At 41.8% G+C, this 27,419-nt stretch overlaps 1 protein-coding gene and 1 long non-coding RNA gene across 2 annotated transcripts; one reads left to right on the forward strand and one right to left on the reverse strand.

Annotated features, from left to right (window-relative positions):
• Positions 1–226: 226 nt before the first annotated feature.
• On the forward strand, positions 227–2,370 carry LOC309378281. The gene is made up of 2 exons (XR_014171993.1): positions 227–1,382; positions 1,742–2,370. It is a non-coding gene; the product is annotated as an uncharacterized lncRNA (long non-coding RNA).
• HPGD (15-hydroxyprostaglandin dehydrogenase) lies at positions 1,946–21,369 on the reverse strand. Its single transcript, XM_081926219.1, has 7 exons — positions 21,009–21,369; positions 18,852–18,975; positions 14,998–15,104; positions 8,012–8,108; positions 4,560–4,636; positions 3,914–4,077; positions 1,946–3,083 (listed from the first exon to the last, which is right to left on the reverse strand). Exons 1-7 carry the CDS (start codon positions 21,099–21,101, stop codon positions 2,939–2,941), a joined length of 807 nt encoding a protein of 268 aa, XP_081782345.1. The 5' UTR covers positions 21,102–21,369; the 3' UTR covers positions 1,946–2,938.
• Positions 21,370–27,419: the final 6,050 nt, after the last annotated feature.

Consider the following 27,419-nt stretch of genomic DNA (forward strand, 5'->3'; position numbering starts at 1 on the left):
AAATAGCACAGCTTAAGTCAGAGAACAATACTTATGATGCCAACTCATATGCAAGTTTTTTCGGATGTGGTTGCACCAGAAGATCAGTAAATCTGACAGTGTTGGGTGGAGGCTGTAAAAAAATTGTTTGTCACTTTGTACGTCATCATATACGTGCACTGCTTTGTTCAGAAAACAACATTTATTTTGTGGTCCAAAAGCCACAGATAGCAGCTTACTCTGGAACACTCTGAATCCACGCTTAATTGCAGATTTAACCAATTTCTCACAGTTCTTTGGATCTAGATCATGTTTATATAAAACAGAATCTTGTTTAGGTAAATCATTTTCAATTTATATCAATGCAACCTTGTTTTTTTTAATTAAAAAAAATGTGTCAATGAGTTTCTTGCAAAGGTGCCTTTCTGCCAGTCACAAGTGGTTAGTGAAAGAGCATTGTGTGAGAAGACCACTTACCTGCTGGCTGCAGAGGAGTGACAGTTGAGATCCAGCATGGTTGCAGTGGCAGGGTGATCTTCCGGCTTCAGCACAACCAGGGGAGGACATTACTTCCTCCTCCATTGGCTATGCTGACTGCTGGGACTTGCAGTGGTTTAGTGAGTGGACCAGAGGGAAGCGGGCCCTGGGTGTAAAAGCCAGCTGAACACAGGCCTCAGCCTCAGTTGATGGTGGATTCACCACCAACCCCAAGCTTTATGTGTAGGACTACCTGGGGGTAAGTGGACAGTTCCTGTGTAAGACCTTGCTATGGAAGTCTTTGGCCACCATATTCAGAGCCAGGAAGAAGATAAGTTGGGTTCATCTGGGGTTTTTGCTTCCCACATAGCAATTGTCACAACTTGATGGCGGATAAGGCATTGGGTTGGATCCTTAGTCTAGGTGGATGGGGGGTTGGGAGCCCCCTGGCCTGGTCCAAGGAATCAGGGTATCTTGTTAAAGGGGTCAAGGGGGAGGTGTTTCTGCCTGGATGCCCAGATGGCGGCTGATGGGCCATAGCATCCTCAGAACGGTGCTCCCGATTCTATATATGTCATAGGACAACCCTTAACCTTGGTTTAACTCTGCCAAATAATCAAGCAGCAGACTGGTACACATCCAATGTCTCTGCCAAAACCTGACATCAGTAATCAATAAAGTTGTGGCCAGTTTAAATCCCAAGTGGTTGTCCTGTGTTTATTGTAATATCACCTTGCCTTGGACCCACTGCCCATGGCTTCACTGTGCTTGGAACCGCAAAGGTTGTCTCAAATTCAAATGAAGTCCTCCTGTTTGGTATTTTAGATGAAATATGTAAGGAAAGTTTTAAAATGTTAACATTGCTTGCATATTTGAACATTTTAAGTATTTTGCATCTACTATGTAGCTTTTTGAAATGTAGTACAGTGGTGCCTCGCAAGACAAAATTAATCCGTTCCGTGAGGCTCTTCGTATAGCGGTTTTTTCGTCTTGCGAAGCAAGCCCATTGACAGCTTAGCGGATTAGCGCTACAGCTGTCAAGCGGCTTCCAGCGATCAGCTGTTAAGTGGCTTATCAGCGGAACAGCTGATAAGCGGCTTAGCGGCTTAAGAAAAGGGCGAAAAAAGCGGAAAAAAACCCCGCGGGGGGATGCAAGATTTTTTTCGTCTTGCGAAGCAACCCCATAGGGGAATTCGTTTTACGAAGCGCCTCCAAAACGGAAAACCCTTTCGTCTAGCGGGTTTTTCGTCTTGCGAGGCGTTCGTCTTGCGGGGCACCACTGTAGTAAAAATACAGCTTTCTAAGAGGAAAAAAGCAGTACAGGGTTCGTATTTCATACTGAAAAGGAAAATGAACTGAAGTCATTTCATTAAGTATTAATAAATGACAATTGGTTCCCTTTGTATAACAAAAATATCTTGTTCACATTAAGAAAACAAACATGTACCTGAGTTAAAAAAATTAAATGCCCATTACAGAATAACCAAACTGATTTTAAAGTTTATTTTCTTTGCAGTAACTACACAGGCCACATACAAGGTTTCTGAACCACAAAATTCAGTAATATGATCCTTAAGTAGTTATTGATATTAACCCTTTACAAGCTTTCTTTAAAGAGAGAGTAACTTAAAAAATGTCCTTTTTTAATTTTAAAATATTAGGTAGTAGCAGCCTTGGCCCTGGCATTGCTCAGGAATTCTACGATCCGACCCCCTCTCCCCATCAGTGCAGCTTTGAAATCAGTGGTTAAAATCAGTGCAGTTCAGAAAGGTTCAGTCTACCATATTGATTCAAAATGGCATCCAATTGTACCCAAACACAGACGAGGCCCTGTTACTTGATCTCAGGAACCATCATGCAAAATTTGGTTATGATAGCTTAAGATATCTGCAGATGCATAGCAAACAGACAAACTGTCCCAAATATATGGTTTAATTCTGTATTTCACACCATGGCTTGAATCCACAGATGACCTGTGTTTTGCTTAGTGTCAAACTAACTCTGATAACTACTTCCCCACCCTTTCCACACATGGGTGCTCCTGTTTTCCCCATGATTCACCCCTCAGTATGTCAAATTACCACCCAAAAGTTCACTATGTGAGCAAAACTCCTGCGATTTTTCAGTTTTCCAGGACTGCAAATGGATTCTCCCTGCCCCCTGGAAGCAATTAACATGGGGATGAGTGCTAAACTACATTCCACTAGATTTCTAGAAGTGGCTTTGACATTGTGTGAAAGATCTAGTGAAGTGTGGAAATTATCAGGGAAGGAAACATCAGGAGAATCGAATAAACTGCCATCTGAATGCAGCCTCATATTAAGAACTAAACTTCTAAAATTAAAAAATTAATATAAAAAATCATGTTTGTTTTGTATCTAATTCCTCACACAAGGAATATTGGCAGCAATATTTAGAACCAAGATGTACCATTAGCATTGCTTTACAACTCAAAACAATTTCATTTCAGGCATGAAAACAGTCACAAATTAGAATTCCCTGTTTCAATGGGTGCTGCGTTGTATTCATGAAAATGAATTCCTCGCTTCGTTGTTATCTTCATAACTTGTCCATTTAGTGAATCATCTTCAAGGATTTGTATCAGTCCTTTGGCAATTAGTGTTGGTCTAAAAATGAATTTAAATGATAAGAATCAGATACTCTGTCAGAATAGGTCCCCTGTCTGCTATTAACTAAGTCTATTCTTTAAATACAATCTGCCTCACAAGAGCATGTGAGCTTACACAATGGTGATGACAGTTCAATGAAAGAGAACATGGGATGGGAGAGAGGAGAAAGGGTCTAACCCCCACCCCTGGCCCAGACTGTACTCCTAATAGCTGGCATGTTGTAGAGCCTCCTTAAGTAAAGTTGAGACCTGTCTGGTATGACCTACTGCTGTTTTTTTTGTCTGTTTTCTTTCTCTAAAACTTTGCTGATGCACTTTAAGTGCTTTGATTACAGGAAAACAGGAATATAGCTCTCTCCAGTATTATTAAATAATTTCTATTAGGCTGAATTGGCATCTGTCTACCTCGAAAGACCATGGAATGTGCCTCTAGTGGCGAAGTAAACCGCTGGAGAATCACAGCACCCGCTGTGGCTGCAGTTTCCTGCTGCTTCCTGTGTTGGTTCCTGCTGCTTCCTGTGTTGTTTTTGCTGCATTACGCAGCGGCACGGTGACCTCCCCAGGGTGCAAGCCTGGGCAGTGTGTATGGAGATCCTGGGCTGCCCGGATGACAAGACCCACCCCCTTGCCCTCGCTGATGTGGCCCAAAGGAAAGCAGAGCTTGGCTGCAGGAGTTGCCAGAAGGAAGCGTACAAGACACCACCCAACCGTTTTAGGAACTCCACTCTGTATTTGTTTAGGGTTTACTCCTTAGCCTTTTCTTCTCCCGAAGTTGTCCTGCAAGGCGGTGGGTAATCTGACAAATACCATTGTGCCTACTTTACTTACTCCAATACGCCATAGACTTCCATCATATCTTTGATCTTGTCAATGTATGCAACATATTGACCCATGTTTTCTTCCTTGTCTATTGACTGAAGAATTGGTGTGTTGACAAAAGCAGGACAGATGGTATTTATTCGTACACCATAGTTCGCTGCCTCAGAAGCCATCTACAGGAAAATGGCAGACATATTAAGTGTTGGTGGTGTTGGGGAATCCAGTTGCTGATCATTTATAACAATAATTATCAGAGACTAGGAAGCATATTGTATGATCAACATTTGCCAATGCAATACATATTTAAGGCAGGCAGGTGTATGATAGTATTTATGTAACACTCAAATAAACTGACTACTGTCACAAAATATGTTTCTCAGAACTAGAACTAGCCCATCCTTTGTGGCTTTAGGTTTCCCCCAATTCAGATGCTTCTCTTAGCATTGCTGTCACTTTAATGAGCTGAAAGACATTCAGAAATCCTGGCAACCAGATTCTGAAGCAGCAAGATTAATTTTTATTTATAAAGCATAGTTACTTTGAATAGCTAAGATATTCAGATAATGCAGTTATTTTATAGATGAGAGGAGGGAAAATAGCAAGGTGAGTTTGTCATGTGGAAAATTATAAGAATTCTTCAGCTGCCCATACTCACGGCTATTGAACGTGTAAATCCAATTACCCCATGCTTTGAAGCACAGTACACTGGCTGGAATGCAACAGGCATAAGTCCTTTAACAATGGAAAGGAAAACAGTTACAAACATTTATTAAAATGAGCATCACTCCTGATAACAAATACTGAATGAAACTAAAAAGAACTGAGCCTGCATAAGTAAACATTTCTTGTTTTATATGTTTATTTTAAGGTTTTTACTGCAATAGAAGGTGGGAAAGATGGGTGGTTATTTTTTTATACAGCTTATTAATTGCTTTTCCAATTCATGTGGTAGTCAAAGCAACACACAGAATAGTTTGAAAATGAACACTTCAGAAGTGATTTTAGGGCAGATATAAGGGCTGCTTTCCATCACAAACACAAGTCATGATTTTCATAAAGTGGCTCATTCCACATGTGGGTGCTAGCAAGGTCCACAAAACAGTGCCCTGAGCATGTGGCAAACAATTCACCATGGGGAGGGATCTGAAGGTCTAATCACGAGTCAGATTAAGACCAAAAAAATAAATAAATTGAGGCTAATCCACATGCATAAAGTGAGCCTTGTAAGATCCCATGTATCAACCAAGTTCTTCCGTGGGATCCCTCCTGCACGTGTGGGATTTGTATAGTGGGCTTGTTCCATGACAATGCTCCATTGATCAACTGGGCAGCTACCACTTTAACATAAGGTTGCTTGGGAGAATTGTGGGGAACTTTAGATGGCATGCAGCCACCCCTGTCCCTGAGGATGGAGGTCCTATGAAACATGCCTTCCCTCTTAGCGGTGTAACTGACGCTGACATTGTTATCGTTTTGGCACCAGATCAAGACTTAATTATTTTCTCAGGCATTTTAAGGGTTTTGCTGTTTGACTCCGTCACTGTTGTTTTGCTTTCAGCAGCCTCTGTTTATTTTGATACAGGGTTTTATTGTTTTAGCATGTTATTGTATGATTTGTTTAAACTATGAACTAGACTCCACCTTGGTAGGTGAAGGGCAGCTTATAAATATTTCAAAATAAATAAATAAAATGGATACGATCTGTTTCTAAACATATGTATTTGCATTTTTGTAGTTGCATATGCTACAGTTAGTATTTTTGGACATCAGAAAGTAAGACTTTAGACTTTAGCTATACTTCGAAGGTATTTACAAATGGTTAAGTTCTGTCAGAGTCTTTCATTAAATTCATGGATGTTAAGAAAATAAAAATGAGAAGTTTATTGTTCTTATGTGTTTGGCTGGAGCAAGAGCTATTCTCTTCTCTGTGGTGTGTGCTATTATAGTTTCGGCATTTGGGTGGGTTTTGTTTTGTGTTTTGCTGGTATAACTTCCCATGTTTACTTGAACTGGAAATAATAATGTTTAATGAACACATAGTCATAGCACCCTCTACAAGAGACAGGAAGTTCATAGATAAGACAGATTACAAGTCCTTAACTACTCATTGCTAGCACTGCTGTTATACTGCATATTGAAAAGTGCAATTATTATTTAATTTGTTAGTAGCCCAAATCCATGAGTCTGTAGGTGACTTGCGAAAAATTTAAAATATAAAAAGTTTAAAACAACATCCATAAACAAATGACATTTTAAAATACAGTGATATACTGTATTTTGAGCTCTCTCCTCCTACTTGGTTGATGGATGACACTAATGCTTTGACTTGGCAAATGCCACAACAGAATTTTGGAGAGCCGAAGGCACATTTTCATTGTGGAGAAATGCTTTCTTTCTTTCTTTCTTTCTTTCTTTCTTTCTTTCTTTCTTTCTTTCTTTCTTTCTTTCTTTCTGTCAGGTTCTGGTGTGGCTGCTAGAGAGCAAATAGGCAAGACTCATAGAAACATAGAATCATAGTGTTGGAAGAGACCACAAGGGCCATCGAGTCCAACCCCCTGCCAAGCAGGAAACACCATCAGAGCACTCCTGACATAAGGTTGTCAAGCCTCTGCTTAAAGACCTCCAAAGAAGGAGACTCCACCACACTCCTTGGCAGCAAATTCCACTGTCGAACAGCTCTTACTGTCAGGAAGTTCTTCCTAATGTTTAGGTGGAATCTTCTCAGACTCCGACCTGTCTTTTCCAGGCTTTATTATTAGTGCAAACTATTTACAGTGAAGAGTGTCACAGGTTCATGCCTGGCTCACTCGCTAGCAGAATCTGGGAGTGGGCGGTCCTTATACCTCCTCCAGCATAACAGTCATGTGACCCCCAACCTTCTCCTCCCTTCCCTTCCCTTCCCTGCGCCTAAACCTACTGCGCAGACTGGGCACTGGCAAAGGGGTACTTCCCTCCCCTCTGGTTTGCTCAGGCTCGGTGTTGAGGCTCTCCCTAGTATCCCCTGCTCACATCACTTCCTCTCCACTGGAGGTGGGGCTTCCCTCCTCACCAGAGGAGGAACTGCTTCACAAGATTTTTGGAGGTTCCCTGTGACACAACTGCCCTTCCACCTCTTGGCTCTGAGCTGATGGCAGTTCCCTGGCACTTCCTTCCTTCCTTCATTCCAAGTTCATAAAATTTATACACTGTTTGATTGTAAAAAAAAATTTAGATTTAGAAAAAGATAAATCATTAAAATTGAGAAAAAAATACAACCATACTTTAAAGGCTTTAGTTTGTAGAAACAAAACTTCCCTGTGCCTTTCCTAACATTCCTGATGCATCAAGTAAAACTTTTCTTTCACTCTATGGATTGGTTGTTCTTTAGTAGTGCTGGTTTTATTTTTTCTGATGTGACGCTGGTGTCAGTGAACTGGTGCAATGTTTCAGTTGTTGCTTATATCATGAATTCTGCTCATATTGATCCAGAGCAGATTCCAAGGTGTAGTTAGCAGAGTAAAAAAACTTAAACACATTGCAGGATTCCCAAAATATAGACCAGAGGCAATATTTCATCCAGTAGAGCTTTACTGCTACTGAAGGCAAATGAGTATAATGGTCACAAATCCAATACATTCAGGATTGGCACAGTCCATAAGAAATCCAGTTGCAGCAGACTTAACCTACACTTACAATAACTTAGGACTTATATACAGAACACCACACCAGAATGAAAGAGAACTAGAAAGTGAAAACCATGCTCCTTCTGGCCTATTATTATATAGTCAGTATCACCATGAGTGAAAGAGATAACAGAACCAGTTTAAACCAGCTGTTCAGCTTCTCTGAAGAATAGCCCAAACATCAGGAACCTTCCGCTTGTTTCTGGGAAGAATAGAAACTTACGTGTCAGTTAGAAACTCCCAGCTTGTATCACACAGAGAAGCTTCCAGAACCTTCTTGAGTCAATTAGAATAGGAAAGATCTCTACACTTTAAACCAATTCTTTTTGTACCAAGGAATGCAAACTGACAGTTTTTAAGAAATTAATATAATCTCACTGGTCTTCAACCTAATGGAAATGCAAAAAAATAGCCTTAAAATAAATGAGCTATATAAACTTCTTACCTGCTAGTGATGCTACATTAACAATAACTCCTCCATTATGTCCATTTTGAGTTTTCATGTGTTCTAAGCCAATATATGTTCCTCTGATCACTGAAATCTGGTACAGAGAACAAAAAGAAAGTGTCACACTTAAGTCTCTTCTCAGGCTGACATTAGTCTGTTATAATCAGACTTTCAGTAAGTATATTCAAGAAGTTTAAAATCACTGTGGTTGCTTCCCTTTGTATTCCTCAAACATATAAGTTATATAGAAATAGATGATTCAGGTGCCAATACTTTGATCTGCCTCCTTTTTTACAATGCCCCTTATCTTCAGCTCTTATAAGTGGTCTTCTAGATTTCCTAGACACTCTGATTAACAGCAAATGGACCTAGAGTCCTTCTAGGTGCCTGACAAATTAACTGTAGAACTACTTCACCCATGTCAAGGTACCATATCTATGAAGTCTGAAACCCTAAAAAAGGGAAGGGGAATCCAAATCCAAAAGTGACCAACGCTCCATAGGTTGACCGGTAGGTGGCTTGGTCATCATGAATTTGCACCTTTGTCAGAATGCAGGATGACAGAAAAAAGCACCAGATTCTAAAAGTGCCACATTCTGCCTGCAAAAGAAAAATTGGGAGAGTATTTAAATTACATTCCTGATTCTTCATTTGCAGCAGCCATGGCTTGAACTTTTCCACATCTGAGGATGGCTCAGCAAAAAAACCCTTATGGACCTAATTAGGCCTGCAAGCCCAAGAATCTTCAAAACTTATCATTTTCACTTCTGTGGAGAAGATACCTCTCCATGCTTGCTGCACACAGTTATTCCAGCAAGAAGTTGTGCATTGTGTGCAAAGGCTGCAAAAAGCAGAGCTTGCAAGCTTCCCCACCACCCCCTCTGCAGTTTTGAAACTCCTTGTCAGCTTCTCCTCTACAGTGAAGGAGCTTCTCCAATACTGTCACGGTTTCACTTTAAGCGAGAACTGTAGAAAGTACAACAGCTTGTTTAAAGGGTTATCTAGCCCAGAGGTTCCCAAACTATAGTTTACAGCCCACTGGTGGTCTGCAGGCTTCATTCAGGTTGTCCGCATAGTCTGAAATGCATAGGTGGAATCTAGAGAACCCCCTTACTATACAGTGCAGGCAAAACTAATGGAAGGGTTTCAAATTTCCAAGAATCACACAGCTATTGTGAACAACCTTTGCAGAACTAGGGCAGGAGCGGGGAGAAAGTTTGTAAATTCACCATTACTCTTTACAATCTTTGATTGGTGGGTCAATAACATATATAATTAGTGCTTATTGTCCCATGCCTGGCAGTTGGATGGGGGAACTGTTGTGTGAGGGAGAAGTAAACACACATATACTGTATGCATGAACAGGTGTTTGGAAACTCCACTGCCACACAAGACATTTCACAGTATTTCCACTGCTATTCTGCACCATAAGAATGTAAGAACAGGCTAGTGGACCATCTAATTCAGCATCCTGTTCTCAACACCTATCCAGCTTCCCCCAACAGTGGAAACAGAGTACAGCCAGGTATTGATATCCTCCATGAATTTGTCCAGTCCTCTTTCAAAGCCATTACTGCCTCTTGTGGGACTGAAGTCCATAGTTTAACTATTTGTTGTGTGAAGAGGTACTTGATACGATACGATACGATAAACTTTATTGTCATTGTCCCATACAGAACAACGAAATTGAAAAAAACTACATAAGACATTCAGAAATCAACAAGCCTGCTATCCCAGCTATCCCAGCCTGGTTAACCCCCTAAAAACTCTAATACCCCATAATTAAATACAATATACTCCCACAGAGACTACCCTACAGTGTGTTTAAAACCAAAATCTCATTTGGATAAAAACTGTTTCTCAGGCGGCTAGTCCTAGTCTTTATAACCCTGTACCTTCTTCCAGAAGGCAGAAGCTGAAAGAGATCATTTCCAGGGTGCGTACTATCCTGCACCATCTCTGCAGCTTTCTTATGACACCTGGACTGTCTGTCCTGAAGGTTCCAACAGCCAGATTCAGTGGATTCCCATGAGTTCTAGTGTTATTATACACTTCAGTTAGCAAAGACACCAGGGTATGCAGTACTGGTTAAATCATGTCCTCCCTAAAAGAGGACCTGGTGAGACCTGGAGACTGACCTCCTGTGTTGTGGGTGGGTTGGATTGCTCAGCCACAACACCTGATTGGTAGGTCCCTCATTGCTGGGTTCAATCTGACCAATGGGGCACAGTCCAAACGGATCGAGGGACCTATATATAACCATGCACATGACCCAGAGCTTCCTCTTTCAGCTTGTGCATTCGGAACACCTGCCTACCTCTCCCTATTTTTAGGGCATTGTGCTATTGACCTTGCTATGCCGTCGTGTGTCATCTGTTGTTGGGACAGAGGCATGGCAGGAATTTCCCCACTTGGCTGATTGGCTGTTGCCATTTGGGTTTCGCTTGCCGCGTAGCAAATAGTTACAATTTGTAAGGTTGTGGATAGGCACTGGTTCTGGTGATAGGGATGGGGGGAGCGGTCTCACCATCCCTATGTGAAGGGTATTCCATTAAAGGAATCCAGGGACTCAGCTGGTTTGGTCAACCCCTATGAGGGGGTTGTGCCCGTGCCTGAATCCAGGGGGGCATCTGGGTGGTGAACAGAGTCTGTTCCTGGCTTTTCACCTTCCCAGGTGTTCACCCTTGGCTGACCTATGCTGGTGCCCTGGGTCAGCGCTGCTTACAAGGGTGCAAGCAGCTAGTCGAACCAGAGCCTATGCAACCACTCACCTTCAGTAATCAATAAAGTTGTGGCCTAAATTCTGCCAAAAACCAAAATTTGAGTCATGTGTGAATTTATTTAGGGGGGAGGTCTCTGGGTCTGAACACGCAAAAAGTAATCATAATGTTATGCACAGCATGTCTTCTCTCTGATGTCTGTTCTGGGTACTCACTTGCTTTGAGCATTCTGAAGAACTAGTAACAGGAAGAATAATAAGTGACTCGGATTTCCTTGTTCATCACATCTGGATTGTCTACATGCCCCTGCCCCCTGGCCCTGGAACTTGTACTCCTCCAAAGCAAGTCTTTCAAATGCTCTCCACTTCTTAACCAGGACATAACATAACTGACTTGCCCAATAGCTCTTTTCAGTTGCATAATTATTATTTTTTTCTGGCAGCTTCTAGTCCTGCAAGTATGAATATGACTATCCCATTTACCACCAGGCCTGTCTCACTCATCATGATGCAAGCAAAATTATGAAGAAGAAGAGGAAATGCATCATGTCAACTTCCTCTTACGTCATCCAGTTTTGAAGAGGAAAATCTAGAGATGTGGGTAACCTGCCGTATGTAGCCCTTCATCAGTCCTAGAACTCAAGTAAGTACCCTCTGTCTCAACATCACCCTCTAGGCACACCTCCCATTAATAGATTTTTCTCCCATACCCTTTCATTTGTCAAGCATATTGCTACCATCTTTCTTCATTGTGAACATTATGAACATCTGCACACTTTTCAACACAAATGTTTGTTAAAAGCCTTAATAGCTTATGCTAATTTGGTATGTAGTAGCATTTAGACACCAGCTTATTCTACGTGTCATTTGCCTGATAGTTCTACAACAAACAGCACACATTTGCTAATCTTTACACTGGTAATAACCAGTGATCAATTCACAACTAAGGGTAGATCCATTTAAACTGAAGTACTTTGAACTTTCCTTAATTTCAGTAGAAAATATTTGATTACTAAAGTTCCCACTGAAGGGCAAGATCCCTTCCCCATTAATTTTTAATAAAACTGGAATTTAAAAACCAGTGGTTTGTTATTTATTTTTATTTATTTTAATATAGGTTTACTGTCTTGCTATAAAAATATTCAAAGTAGCAAACAATATACAAAAGTTAATGCTATATATCCCAAATTATCAATTAATATCACAATGAAGCTATAACAATCAAAACTGAGTCATGCAGCAGCAAAGTCCATTTAAAAGGCAACATTTTGCTCTCTCTTACCAACTTTTATTTTAAATCCTGCATGAGAAAGTTCTGTGTCAGGATGATTTTTGTGAGATGCGACAGGGCAATATGTCTTGTTAGCCAGTTTTTGCCTCTAGTATGTGTGTGTAAGGAGTTTACATAAGGGAACTAATAGATGTATAAAAGGGAACAATTATTGTTTTGGTCTACCAGTTAATTGAATAAAAACGTGCCTGAACAAACCACATGCAATCAAAATTCGCCTTCTTTAAAATGCCTTTGAGCATTTCCATTTCTTACTGACGGCAGATTTGGCTTATGCATTGCTTAAAAAAAATGTAATCAGTTGCCTAGAGCAGGCATAGGCAAACGTGGCCCTCCAGATGTTTTGGGACTACAACCTCCATCATCCTTGATCACTGGTCCTGTTAGCTAGGGATGAAGGGAGTTGTAGTCCCAAAACATCTGGAGGGCCAAGTTTGCCTATGCCTGGCATAGAGATTCAGCAAAGGACAGGAATACATAAAAAGCTGTGGAAGTCACTGCCTTCATCCTGAAAACAGCAGGCATATAATCATCACTGCAAAGTGCAAACCACTTTACTGATTAGCTGATACTAATTAACAGCTCATATAATGTACAGGATATGCTGTCTGGGGTGTTAGGGGAGGGGTGGTACCTCTGGTGGGAAACACAAGCTCCTTCTTGGCTTCTAGAAGCTGTCAGCATGTGACAGTGGCCAACCCTGGGACATGGCTTTGACTGGCTGGCTAAACCAGGTGAAGGTAGCTGATGGGTCTCAAAACCTTGGTTAGTTACGGGCTTCTGGCAGATTGAGTGGACAAGACCAATAGTGGGTCCAATGGTCAAGAAGGCTGTTTCAGCACACACTGTAGAGGGAAATGAGGGGCAGATGGGGCTCGTTATCCTAGGAAAGTAGCTCATTAAGGATAAGGAATACTCTGATCCATCATCCCTGATGCCTTGCGGCTGTGCTGTTTCCTGATAAGGGCTTTGGGAGTAAACCCCAGGGAAAATCTGTACCTGCTGCCTTGCAGGATATCTTTGGGAAAAGAAAAGGCTAAGGAGTAAAACCTACACAGATCTGGAATGGAGCCCTAAGACAGTTGATGGTGCCTTGTACATCTCTTTCTGACAACACCTGCAGCCAAGCTGGTGCCCAACATATTGCTCTGCTTTCCTTTGGACCACATTTGCAAGGCCAAGGGGGGAGGGTCATCTGGGCAGCCCAGGACCTTCATACACACTGCCCAGGCTAGTGCCCCAGGGAGGTCATGTTGGTACTGCTTATGCAGTGGTTTGACTTCACCACTAGAGGCGCTGTCTCCTAAGAGAGATCACTACCACCACCAACAATACTGTATCCTGAGCTGCCTTATGCTGAGATAAAACCACTAGTCCATCTAAATTAGAACTAACTTGACCAGCAACAGGTCTCCAAGGTACCAGACGGAGGTGTTTACTAGACTTTAAAAATCTTTGAAACTGAACATGCCACAGACTCAACCTGCTTCTGTGTTCTATGCACCATGAATCTGTGGCCTTTTCCAATCTTTTAGGCTATTAAGCTACTTCATTATGAGATTTAAGAATGGAATCCTAACCATGCTTACTACAGACTTACTTTTTCACCTTAAATGAGAAATCAGATACTGTATAAGACTTTCAATGTAAGCCTGTTACCCTGATAGGACATTCTAATGCCAATTATATAAGGTGTGTTCGCAAGTTACATTCAATGAATGTAAAATTTGTGTACACAGATAGTTGAGCTCTACACTCTACATGCGTAGAGACAGCTTATACGTGTGTTCAGTGCAACATGTGAACAAGCTTGCACTAACATTGTTGCTGTTATGAAATATGCTCAAATGAAGCTCTCGATCATTTTGAGCAATCTGTTTTCACATGTTTTGCTTTATTCTGCATTTTCATGTACTACCCTAGGGGACATTAAAACACAATTCTTTGTTACCTTTCTCCTTCTTTTCAATAGCTCATTGTGGTCTTAAGGCCGACACCCTCTCCTTTATTTGTTTTAGTTTATAGAGTTTTGTACTGTGCTGGTTATTGCCTTTGTCCTTTAAACTAGGACAATGACCTTGTTTAGGTCCTGCTTTTCATTTGAATTGTGCTTTACATATTGAGGCAATATCAAAAGTAAATAAGTATGTAATCATTCCTGGTGACCAGCCAGGTTTCAGCAGAGTACTGTGACACAATGCTCACAGTGCTCATTGCTGGATCTATCTGCCAGTATTTTTTCATCACTATACCCAGCCACTGAGATGCAGTTTAGTTCGTGATACTAAAGTAGCAGTACAAGCAACGACTACAAGTAAATGAAACTGCAATTTAACTTTGTCTTGTAAGAAATGTAGTGTACTAAAAGATGGAATTTAGCATTGTATTATTGCTTCAGGTGCACTTTTACATAGTTATTAGACCACTAAGCCAAGTGTGAACTTCTTTCTGGCCACAATTCTGTGTATGCATACTTGGAAGGAATTGCCATTGGAAGTAAGTACATTGGTACCTCAGGTTACAGACGCTTCAGGTTACAGACTCCGCTAACCCAGAAATAGTACCTCAGGTTAAGAACTATGCTTCAGGATGAGAACAGAAATCATGTGCCAGCAGCCCAGTGGCAGTGGGAGGCCCCATTAGCTAAAGTGGTACCTCAGGTTAAGAACAGTTTCAGGTTAAGAACGGACCTCCAGAATGAATTAAGTTCTTAACCCAAGGTACCACTGTAAACATGCACACTAAATTCCTCATCCTCACTGTAGCACAGGTTCTGTACAATACGATCATCTCCATACTATTTCAAATCCCACTACGTTCAGTGGGACTTAGTCCAGAGTAACTGCGTACAGGGCAACAATCTTAAAACTGTTAGTGGCCATCAATCCTACACATTTATCCTATCCTAGCATTTATAATGCTGTACAGGTTTTTTTTTTAAATGGAAATATTTAATGTATGAATTAAGCTTACCAAGTTAACTTGGACTGTGATTTCCCAGTTTTTTTCATTATTCACTCCAGCGTTGTTAACCACAATATCCAGCTTTCCAAAATGTTCAAATGCCTTCTTAAAAGCATCTGCAAGTAAATAGGGGTTAGAGTGAAAAGATAATTTTTCATTATTTCCATACAATGCATCATTCTAGAATGATGGAAACAACACGATGAATTTTGCTTAAATGTGAATACAAAGAATTGTACTCATGTATAGTACTTCCTTAATTCTTCATAAAGTATATTTGTATCGTATGATAACATTTTATCAACTCGATGTTGGTATGTTAGTCTTGCCTGTTCCTTGGTAACATAAAAGTTTTTGTAGGGCTGTTTAGGTAGGGGCCGGAGGAATGGCCTCACTGAATCTGGCTTTGTGTTTTGTTTCAGAGCAAAGCTTTAGGTAACCCTAGTGTCTGCAAAGATGAAAAACCAAATTAGTAAAGGGGTTCCTGGTGCTCATGATAGGATTTGTTTCCATGTGAACAGTAGGAACCTTATGCAGATTCCATCAGAGGATGGTAATTATACAGGTTAATCCTTTCAGAACAAAATGATATGATTTGGTTTTTTAAATGTATAGACATAATCTGTAATACAATCACAGACCAAGGAAATAATTAATTGAGCAAAAATTGACCGGTTCTTGATATTTCCTTTCTAAAGCTGTTACTAAAGATCTATCCCCCCCCATAGTTCTCTGGGGTTCATGATAATTAATAGACAAATATTTGCACCAAGAGTCCAGAAACTGCTTCATTCCTAGATATTGTCAACTCATCCCCTTAAGTCCCATAACCTAGAAATGATTTTAAGTCCCATAACCTAGAAATGATTTAGCTTTGCCACCAGCCATAGTTGTGCAATCCTGCCAGAAGAGTTTGGATTTGATATCCTGCTTTATCACTACCCTAAGGAGTCTCAAAGCAGCCAACAACCTCCTTTCTCTTCCTCCCCCAGAACAAAAACTCTGTGAGGTGAGTGAGGCCGAGAGACTTCAGAGAAGTGTGACTAGCCCAAGGTCTCTTCCTCCCCCACAACAAAAACTCTGTGAGGAATCTTGTCAGCTGCAGCAGCTGCATGCAGAGGAGCGGGGAATCGAAGCCCGTTCACCTGATTATGAGTCCACTGCTCCTAACCACTACATTACACTGGCTACACCACAGTGTACGCTTCTGTGTTTTTGTTTTGCATTTAGAGATAGCTCTCTCTATTAGGAAGTGTTTCCCCACCTGTTAGCATTGCAATCAGTTACTTTGTGTAGACTCAGTTATTTTACTTTAAATGGATTATAACTGGGGCAATGCATGACTGCTACTAGACACAGGAGCCACCTGCTGGATCAGTCCAATGGCGTATCTAGTCTAGCATCCTCTTCTCACAGTGGCTAATCAGTTGCCAATGGGAAGTGCAAAAGCAGAACCCGAGCAGAACTATGCTCTCCTGACCTGAAATTTCCAGCAAATTGCATTTGCGAGCATATGGTCTCCAACAGTGGAGGCAGAACATAGCAAATATGGTAATTAGCTGTTGAAAACTTTATCGTCCAGTCTCTTTTAAATCCATCCAAGTTAATGGCCATCTACTTTTTGTGGGAGCAAATTCCATAGTTTTAACCTATGCACTTTATGAAAAAGGACTTTCTTATAAGAAAGTGTGACTATACCAAAACCCTCCCATTAACTGAAAAGAATCCTGGAGAGCCAGTGTGGTGTAGTGGTTAAGAACGGTAGACTCGTAATCTGGGGAACCGGGTTCGTGTCTCCGCTCCTCCACATGCAGCTGCTGGGTGACCTTGGGCCAGTCACACTTCTTTGAAGTCTCTCAGCCCCGCTCACCTCACAGACTGTTTGTTGTGGGGGAGGAAGGGAAAGGAGATTGTTAGCCGCTTTGAGACTCCTGAAGGGGAGTGAAAGGCGGGATATCAAATCCAAACTCTTCTTCTTCTTCTTATTCTAGTATTTTGATGAATATCCTACTTTGTGTATGTGCCAATGACTGTTTTTTCCTTCCAATTTAATTTTCATTCAATAAAAATGCAACAAATTTAAATCATTATTCATATAGCGCAAATTATAAACTGTATGGTTTTCATTAGACCAATATTACAATTTATAAGTCCTTACAAACCATCTCCCACCAAATCTTTCTGCTCTATTGTTTTTCTGAGGTAAGTACCTGTTTTCTTTTCTTTCTTTAAAAAGTGGTGATCCTATAACCACACATTCCTGTTCAGAAAATGGTATCAGGAAGAATAATAGAGCTAATAAAGAGTTATAACAAAAAAACAAAATTCAGACAGAATCTTTCATGAAAAGTCTCTTGGTCCAAGTGTTTAGGGCTTTTGTGTTACTTATTTGGACTGCTGAACAAATGTGTGAAATAACAACTTGTATTAAATGCTATCAGTTGCTGAAATGTTTTCTGCCCTGAGCAAAGTCCCATTTAGAAGTCAGCTTCCTTCTATGTAAATATGCATAAGATTACAGCACACAACTATAAACTCCCAACAAGTCTCAATTCCTCCAGACACCAAGAGCAGCCTTCCAATCTGCACTGTAAATTGCTTTTAAAATTTGGGGACACTAAAATAATGTTAGTTATGCATAAATGGAAGTGCTACCTTTAATGTTAAACTATACTATTAGGTTTATTTCAATACCAAGTAGCTGCTTTGAAATAAATATTTTCTCTTCTCTTCCCCACATATGATAATTGGCTTTCAATTTCATTCTTTTTATAACGCTTACAGTGGTGCCTCGCAAGACGAAATTAATTCGTTCCGCAAGTTTTTTCTTCTTGCGAGTTTTTCGTCTTGCGAAGCACGGTTTCCCATAGGAATGCATTGAAAATCAATCAATGCGTTCCTATGGAAACCGCCTTCAGACCAGGTCCGGGGACAGTCTGTCCCCCGACCTCTTCTGAAGGCTGGGGGGGGGAACAAGGGCTTTTCTTCCCACCCCCAGCATTTTAAAAACCCCCGGGACAGTGGAGGACTTCTCCGCTGTCCGGGGCGATCTTAAAATGCTGGCGGGCGGCAGCGAAGCCTTCGCTGCCGCCCGCCAGCATTTTAAAAAACCCCGGGACCTCTTCTGAAGGCCGGCGGGAGGTGAAAGTCTTTGCTCCCCCCTGCCTGCCTTCCCGGGAGAGTGGAGAAACGCAGCGTGTTTCTCCGCTATCCCAGACGGCTTTTGAAGGCAGGTGGGGGGAGCAAAGACTTTCGCCCCCCGCCAGCCTTCAGAAGAGGTCCAGGACCTCTTCTGAAGGCTGGCGGGGGGCAAAAGTCTTTGTCCCCCCTGCCTGCCTTCCCGGGGGCTTTTAAATCGCCCCGGGACAGCGGAGAAGTCCTCTGCTGTCCCGGGGTTTTTTAAAATGCTGGTGGGCGGCAGCAAAGGCTTCGCTGCCGCTCGCCAGCATTTTAAGATCGCCCCGGGACAGCGGAGAACTCCTCCGCTGTCCCGGGTTTTTTTAAAATGCTGGCGGGCGGCAGCGCCGCCGCCCGCCAGCATTTTAAAATCGCCCCGGGACAGCTGTACTTGTAAAACAGTTTTTCACATATTGGGTTCATACAAACATCACAAAATATCCTGTAATTTATTTTTGTTTGTAATATGCCAACTAATTCAATCTAGGAAACACATTGCTGATGTTTCACATTTGTAGATTTCCTACACATTTATAAATCCTGGTTGGATATTGGCTTTCTTCACCAAAGCCTAACCTGCCCAGATTTTATATCTACAACACATATTCTCCCCCTAACTCTGACAGGATAAACAGCAGGACACACACACACACACACACACACACACACACAATTTTCTTCTTTACCTTTTAGTTTTTCTTCACTTGAAACATCACAAGAAATAAATATGGTCCTCTGTGCTTCAAATTGCTTGTCAAAGGCATCTTTGCTTGCTTTTCCTTGTTCCACATTCTGATCCACAAGTGCTACCTGAGTGAAAAGGATAATGACAATAAGATTATGAGAGATAAGAAAGAATGATTATGTTCTTCATTGGGAGAAGGGAAGATCTGTTTTAGAGGGTGATAAGAAGGCTGACTATCTAGGCAGCACCAGATTTTGGGTAGTACAGGTGGTTCCCTTCAGAGAGGGCACCAAATTGAGATGATCCATAATTGAGAAGATCCATTTGGGGGCACCAAATTTTGGCCTTGCACAGTGTGCCATATTATGAAAAATTACCAAAGTCTGCCCCTTAGCATTATATAAGATAATGTGTGAAGAAATTATGTTTACATGATATTCAGTATACAATGTATATACTAGACATACACTGCACATAAAGTTCATGCATGATCCAGCTAACAAGCACTTCTATGTCCCGTTCAAAGAGAAGATTAAGCTTGTGCTTCCATCTTTCCTAATTAAGTCAATAGGCATTTAAAGTGTTTAATATTTGCCAGATGCTTCATATGTCTAACAGTGCAATACAATGGATGTTTACGCAGAAGTAAATGGCACTATGTCAGATGGGACTTGCTTCCTAGTAAGCATCTTCGAGTGCATGTGCAAAACAACTTGCCAGGTAGTAAGGCACCTTCTGTTTCAACTTTTAAACACCAGCTGAAAACTTATTATTATTATTATTATTATTATTATTATTATTATTATTATTATTATTATTGTGTCAGGCTTATGCAGGCAATTAAGACTTATCTTTTCACAATAGATAGTTGGCTTCTGATTTTAATTTTAATTTTTATTAAATAGCTTTTAATGCGGAATTGCTGCAAACTACTGTATGGGAAATGCACCCAGAAGACAAAATGTATGAGAGGAATTAGTGTAGTGATCTGACACCTTCCTGCCTCTATTCCTTCCCACTCCCTTGCTTGTGTTAAGCTTTTTGATGGCATGAGAACAGTCTTTAATGTCCTGAGAGAGATGGGAGACCCACACAGTTGTCTTAATCAGGTGTGGAGGATATGCTGGGTACCTTCTTTGATGTTGGACATAGTTTTGAGAAAGTGAGGCATTGGGAGGGGGTGGCTAATGGATGATCGGCATATGGTCAGTCTGGCAAGCCAGAGTCTGGCAATGCTATCTATAAAATCGGATGGTTTGGGCAGAGTTTCTTTGAAGCTGGTGCACAGACTGATCGGCCGCAGGGCCCTGCAAACTGAGGCTACCTGGGAGAGTCTCTTCCAAGTGGCAGATTGAACTGCTTGCTTGGTATGTATACATCGCTTGCTGTTTTAGAATAAAATCTTTACTCTTCTCACTCACTTGCATACTTCTCAATCTCATTTTAAAAGAACCACCTTGCCTCGGGCAATAATAATAATAATAATAATAATAATAATAATAATATATTATTTATACCCCACCCATCTGGCTGTGTTTCCCAAGCCACTCTGGGCGGCTTCCAGCAAAATATTAAAATACAAGAATTCTTAAATATTAAAAGCTTTCCTGGCAAGACAGCTATACACTGATTCTTTTTAATGAATAGCAGTATATCATATCTGATAACTAAAGAATAAAAACAAAACAAAATAAGGCCCATTGAATTCAAAGGGACTTCTTTCTGAGTTACTAGGAATAGATCTGACCTTTGAGTGTATGTATGGCTAAGGTTTTGTCTCTATAGTGACGGTTAAGCAAACGCATACATGCGTGTATGCAAACAGAGATGCACACGTATACTGCGTAAATACACGTGTCTGTAGCATTTGTAAGTACCATTTTGAATACAGACACAGTGGATACATTTGAGCACGTAAATGTATGCATTTTGCACATACGCAGCGTACTTTGAAACAGGCACACACACTCTCTCTCTCTCTCACACACACAGGAGCTTCACAGCCCACAGCAAACGCGGGAGGAAGACCAATAGCTTCGCGGGAGCCACGGCGCGCACGTAGAGGAGGAGCCCGGTTGGTCGCTGCGTCCTCGCAGCTAGGCGCCCTGCGGAGGCGACGCGGAGAAGGCGCGAGCCCAGATGCCCCCCACTTCCTTACCTTGCAGCCCTTCTCCAGCAAGGCTCGGGCGAAGGCGTTCCCGATGCCCTGCGCTGCCCCCGTGACCAGAGCCACTTTGTCTTTCAGGTGCATTCCGACGGCCCGCGGGAGCGCTCTCCGCCAGTGCCCTGCCTCTGTCTCTGGCCGCCCTTCCTCAGGCAACTGGGGATGGATTTATTACTCGCTCCTCGTTTTTAATCTCCCCACAGCCTCGAGGGTTCCCCCCCTCTTCTTCTCCCCCCTTCCCCTCCCTCCCTCGCTCCCTCCTCTCTTTTCTTTTTTCGAAGGAGGCGGGAACGAGGGAAGTGCCCGAAGTCGGAGACACGAATACGCACGAGCGCGCCGAAGGAGCCCAACTTGGTTGTCACCTGCGCCGGAGTTGCCACCCGCCCTTTGTCCCTCCCCTCCTCCACCTCCAGCCGCCGCTGGCGCTTCCCCTTCGGGAGGGACTGTCGGCGGCGCGGACGGGAGCCGTCGGCTGCTCTGTCCCTGGGTCTGGTTTCGGACAGAGCGCGGCCACCAGCGCCTCGGGGAGCCCTGGAGATAAAGGGCGAACCCAGCTGCTCTGGCGAGAGACACGAACCCCCCTCACCCTCCCACTCCTCCGCATCTCGTTCCTTCTTACCGCCTCCTCTTGATAAGCAAATTAGAGAGATATATATTTATTTTTCCAGGCTGTCTTCATTTCTGTTCGTCAGCCTCCCGCGAAAACAAGCAACTTCTCTCTGGAGAGGGACTTTCCCTTCCTCCCTCCCTCCTCCTCCTCCCTTCTTTTCTTTGGCAGCCCCTGAAGCCAGGCACGTTTTCCTTGTCCCAATTTGCACGATAAGGGCAGGGCGAAGAATTGCAACTACCGAAGAAACAAAAGATCCTCGGTCAGGATAGGGAGGAGGGGCAGGGCAGCTTTTCCTCGGAGACCATCCGTATGGGTGGGTGTGCCCCTGTAAGCAAATATTATTGCTGCCATAGCTTTCTTCACCTTTGCAAGCCTTGGCCTACAGGGGAGGGTTGGGGGAAGAGTATCCAGCACCCGCTGCTTTCCTTGTAGGTGTCTGATCGTTTCATTTTCAACAAAAGAACACCCCCCATTTGTGGGGCAATGATCGATCAATCAATGATAGAGTTGGAAGGGTCCCTGAGGGTCATCTAGTCCAGCCCCGTGCAATGCAGGAATCTTTTGCCCAACGTGGGGGTCCTGACCCTGAGATTAAGAGTCTCTTGCTCTACCAACTGTGCTATCCCAGTTTATAATTTTTAACGTTGTACCTATGAATTCACTAGACACAATCATTACGCTGGGGTGAAATTAGGCTTCATGGGGCTTTGTTATGATTTTAAACTTTTCTTTCCAAATAGATTTCTACATGTGGGATATATATAGTCATTATTTCTGAGAGCAGTTCTTGTCTACCAAGCCAATCAGAGAATGTAACAGTTGTGATTAAGGTTTTTAAGGGTTAAAACTCTCACTATGATTTGAGCTCAGATGCATAACCATTGTAGTGGATAGGTAAAGGTAAACGACTCCTAGACGGTTAAGTCCACTCAAAGGCAACTATGAGGTTGTGGTGTTCATCTCGCTTTCAGGCCAAGGGAGCCAGTGTTTGTTCACAGACAGCTTTCTGGGTCATGTGGCCAACATGACTAAACCACTTTTGGTGCAACGGGGACACCGTGACGGAAGCCAGAGTGCATGGAAACACCGTTTACTTTCCTGCCACAGCAATACCTATTTATCTACTTGCACTGGCATGCTTTTAAACTGCTAGGTTGGCAGAAGCTGGGACAGAGCAATGGCAGCTCACCCTATTGTGGGGATTCGAGCCGCTAACCTTCTGATCGGCAAGCCCAAGAGGCTCAGCTGTTTAGACCACAGTGCCACTGGTAGGTAGATACAGAACAGGTGTTGTAGGCACAGACCCCCTTGCATCTTGAAGCCTTTATAAAGAGTACATTTTGCATTGCAGCTGTTACAGAGCCTAGATGAGAGCATGGCAGGTGACACAATGAAAGAAACCTCTTTTTTTAAAAAGCCCTAAATACAGCAGTTCTGAAGACAATATTCACATGAGGACTGCAAATATATAGGAGCACGCAATATAGATGCACATCTAGTGTTGCTTAAGAGCTTAATAACACAAATGAAAAAAAAAATATTTCAGGATTTCTCCTACCCAATGCTGTCTGCCCCCTCCCCTCAAAAAAATCGTCAAAGCTGCTCCTGAGGGTTGTGGGGACACCTCTGGAACTATATGGGATATGACAATAGAGGGCTGTAATAAGTGGATGTTTGGATTGGATTCTTCACCTTGTGCTAGCAGGAAAGGTTATGCTAGTTCAAATCCACCATGTGATACAACTCTATATTCTGTTGTGGTAAATGGGGAGAATAAGAGCACATATTTCGTAAGCAATGGTTGCATCTAATAATGGAATACTTAAATATAAAAGTTTGTAACTGGATAAAGCAATGAGGCAAGAGCTAAACTGTATTGCAGAGCTAAAGTGTGCAGAGCATTAACCCAGAAAAAAATGACCAGAAAAAAATTATTAAAACGTTGAATACCTCATGTTGTCAAAGCAACATGAAATGTTACAGATTCTTTTTACAGTCCTTGAATTTTCACTGGCTTTGGCCTGTTTCATTGTATATTCATGGAGTAAACATGTCCAATAGGATTCAAATGAGGAAAGGAAATTGAGGAAAGGGAAAATTGGATTTCCAGATTGTATATTTTTAGGGTGGGAAATAGGAGCACCTATATGATATTAAATTGCCTGCCCTCAAAAGAAAAGCAGGATTTCATTAACCCTTTTTCTTTCAATTTTCAAGTTTATAAATCAGCTGTTGAATTCCTTTATTAATAATTGTTGTATTTGTATTCTACCTTTTTATCTAAAGAGCTCGAGGTGGTTTACATGGTTCTCCTGCTCCTCCTTATTTAATCCTCACAAAATCCCTGTGAAGTAGGGTAGGTTGAGAGGTAGTGATTGGCTCAAAGTCACCTAGTGAGTTTATCCTGCTCTCATGGTTTGGCCAGGTCAATAATTGTGTTTTAATGTGATGTAAAAGATTCTGATCTCCTCAGGCTGTGCTGAAAAAGGAGGAGAGTGCATGAGCTTGAGGCTTATTTTTTGTAACAGTAAACTATGTGTTACATCTGAAAAGGCTTATTTTTGTAACAGTAAACCATGTGTTACATCTGAAAAGCCCAATGTTTCATTTTTCCTTGAAAACATGCTGGGAAACAGATCTTTCTTTGTGAATGACCATCAGATCCCCTGCCTTTAGAAATACCGCTTGTTGTTGTTGAATGGCTGCAATAAGAAATACAATGATTTTCTTAAGAAATAGGTTTATTTTCATGTCTTGGTCTACTGGCACAACTACAGAAAAAGGTTGAACAAAAGTTGGGAACATTTTTAAAGTGAAACATATTATGATGAATTAGTGCAAGCCCATACTCAAACCCTGTTTCTTGACGTTCAACAAAAGAGCATGCCTAATGTGTTTGTGCTGGACTGATTTAGAACCTGCAGGAGCAAAAAGTTACCTTTAGGGAAAGCATTTCTTCCTGGACAGATTAGCTGCAAAATATGGCATCAAACTTCAGAAATTATGAGCAGAAGGCAGACAGAAAAGCGGCTCTGTTTGAGAGGCTGAAAATTATACTCCTAAGGCCTATTATGGACAAAGTAATGTGTGGGAGTCTGTTACTGGAGAACCTGTGGAGTTTAAATGCAATCAAATTTTGTCTGCGGGATATGAATTAAAATTTGAAGATAAAATGGGAAACACATAAAAGTGCTTGAACGAAGTAATTTTGCAATCAGATAACTCAGAAGAGGTGTGTAGTGTGGTTGCAGATGTGCACAGTGTTCATCTCAGGAAACTTTTGTGTCTGTGTAGCTGTGCTGTCTTCTTTTTTAAAAAATGGGGTCAGTAGAAAAGGAAAAATGTCCTCATGCGCCCTACTGCCAATTTAACCAAATATTCTGTATTTCTTCGGAAACGTGGAATTGGAGCTTCAAAGGCCCACGTTAGTTGGAGAATTACAGAGCACAGGGAACGCTTTGCCCATGGAAAGCAATTTCAACGCAAACATATTTAGGAATGGTAGAGTAGGTTGATGTGATGCTAAATGTTGCTTCCATGCTTGTTTGCAAAAACATGTTATAAATAGGTCCACACGTTGGGTGTGGAAATGATATACAAATACCTTTAGGCACAGTGTAATGCTTCCTGTGGCAGAGCCAAAGGCACAGCTGCCAACAATACCATATGTACAGCCAAGCATCAATTCTCCTTCCAGCCAACTTTGCAGTGCAAATGGAAGTGTATTTGTGAGAGTGCAGAGTGCCAGCAGCTCATCTTGGTGAATTTTGACAAATTCTCCAGACATGTCACTTGGATCAGAGAACGGGGGAGAGAATGCCAAGAAGAATCCAAGCAGCACAGTAAGAGATTACAGCAAGAGCTCTGCAGGGACACTCTTAATGGAGAAGCCCAACACAGGGGGTAGTATGATTGTTCTGAAGCACTTTGACATTTCAGTTGTTGCTACATGTAGATGCTCTTGTGGTAAAGAATTCTTATAATACCACGAGCAATTCCTGCCAGTATGTAAGGCAGGGAAAGGGAAACAAAGACAAGCTGATTACAGAAACACAATTGAGTATTTTCACATCCCCTCTTCTCAGCAATTTTTCTCCCTCCATTGATCAAAATACTCAGATAATCACTCCAATTTTTCTAGCTTTAAGAATAGTTATAGCTTGCATTTGCCCTTTTACTTATCTACCATACAAAGAATGTCAAAGTAAGTAGATGTGATAAATCAATTTGTTGTTCCGTGCTTACCTGCTCCTTTGTAATGCTATCAAATAAACTCCCAAACAGAATTGTTTAGTAGCCGATGGATAAGTGGAAGAAGACAAAATCAGTGGGCAGAAATATCCCAAGGCAATAATAATAGAATACTAGAGACGCTCCCTAAAAGTGGCGGCAAAGATGAGTAAGAAAACTAGAGAAGTAGATTTCTGCTATGAAAAGGTGCACCGCATCTTAGGAAACAACTGGTCAGGGAAATTTTTATGAAAATCTATGAAGTGTAAATGCCCAAATAGTTTTTTGTCCATCTTTTTTGTCCATATTTCTGGGCAAGAGCTGTGGAGATGATGACAAAGTCCCCTATATGGAAAACATTCTTCATGTTTTGGGAATGTAACTTCGGCCTCCATGTTGCCCCTACTGTCCAAAGGATAGCTCAGTCAGTAGAATATGAGTCTCTTAATCTCAGGTTGTGGGTTCAATCCCCATGATGGGCAAAAGATCCCTGCCTTCCAGGGGGCTGGACTACATGACCCTTGTGATCCATTATTCTATGAATAATTCCTAAGGGGACAAGCATGCTTTCTTTGGATTGCATAAACCTTTTTTTTTAATTGATAGGTCTGTTAGAAACAGAGATATGAAGCTAGGAGCTAAATAGCACCTTAAACCTAGGCTATGGGCGCAACAAGAGACTGTCTAGGCATGCTTTTTAAATAACAAGAATGCAAAATTGAAAATGAACGAACTGCAGCTAAAATATTATGTTTATTTTTCACATGGTCTAGTCTACCCCCTGACTGCCCCCCTAATATTCTTAAGATGGTCTTTTCTCCAATCTCCAGAGAGTAGCTGGAAGTGGGGAGGCAGAAGAAGGCACCCAGAGCTCAGAAACTGCTCGCGCTAGTGAAATTCCCTGTCGCAAAATGCACCTAGAACAATGGGAGTTTCAAACACTGGTCTACATGACATCATTGATATCGTTGAATGATGCAGCTCTGCGTGCTCATTTCTTTAAAATGTTAAACGTTCTCTCCTCCTAACAGGGCAATTGGTCACGAATCAGGAAAGATTCAGAGGAAGACAACCAAATGAACTTCCCTCAACTGTATGGGTGTTATTTCAGCTGCAGCTGGTATTCTTCCTTAACAGGCTATTTTTTAGGCCAGCTGTGATGTGGGAATGAAAAGAGGGAAAGCTAAGCAAACAGAATCCCTGACATGACTTCATGCTGCTGTTCTAGGTGAAAACAAACCAAACCCCAACATGATGGGAACTAGCTATCATTAGGTTTTCATTAGGCTTTTCAAAGTTTAGCTACATGGGTGCTAGTGCATTTTTATATTTTATTTCTTTGTTATTATCTCTTAGGGCTGTTTCAAGCTCTGAGTGGTGGGAAGATCTTACACATGTGGTGGTGGAATTAGTACACATCCCCCATTACTTCTTTGCAGAGGTGCCAACTTGAATAAAATATTGGGGGGCCCAAGTGAGCCCAACCCTGCATAATTGACCACATGATGCAGTGCACAGACACCATTTCAATGCCAACGCCTGTCAACTTGGGAGCAACGGCGCTC

Source organism: Podarcis melisellensis, assembly GCF_964234715.1.
Source record: "Podarcis melisellensis genome assembly, chromosome: 9".
NCBI classification, from domain to species: domain Eukaryota; kingdom Metazoa; phylum Chordata; class Lepidosauria; order Squamata; family Lacertidae; genus Podarcis; species Podarcis melisellensis.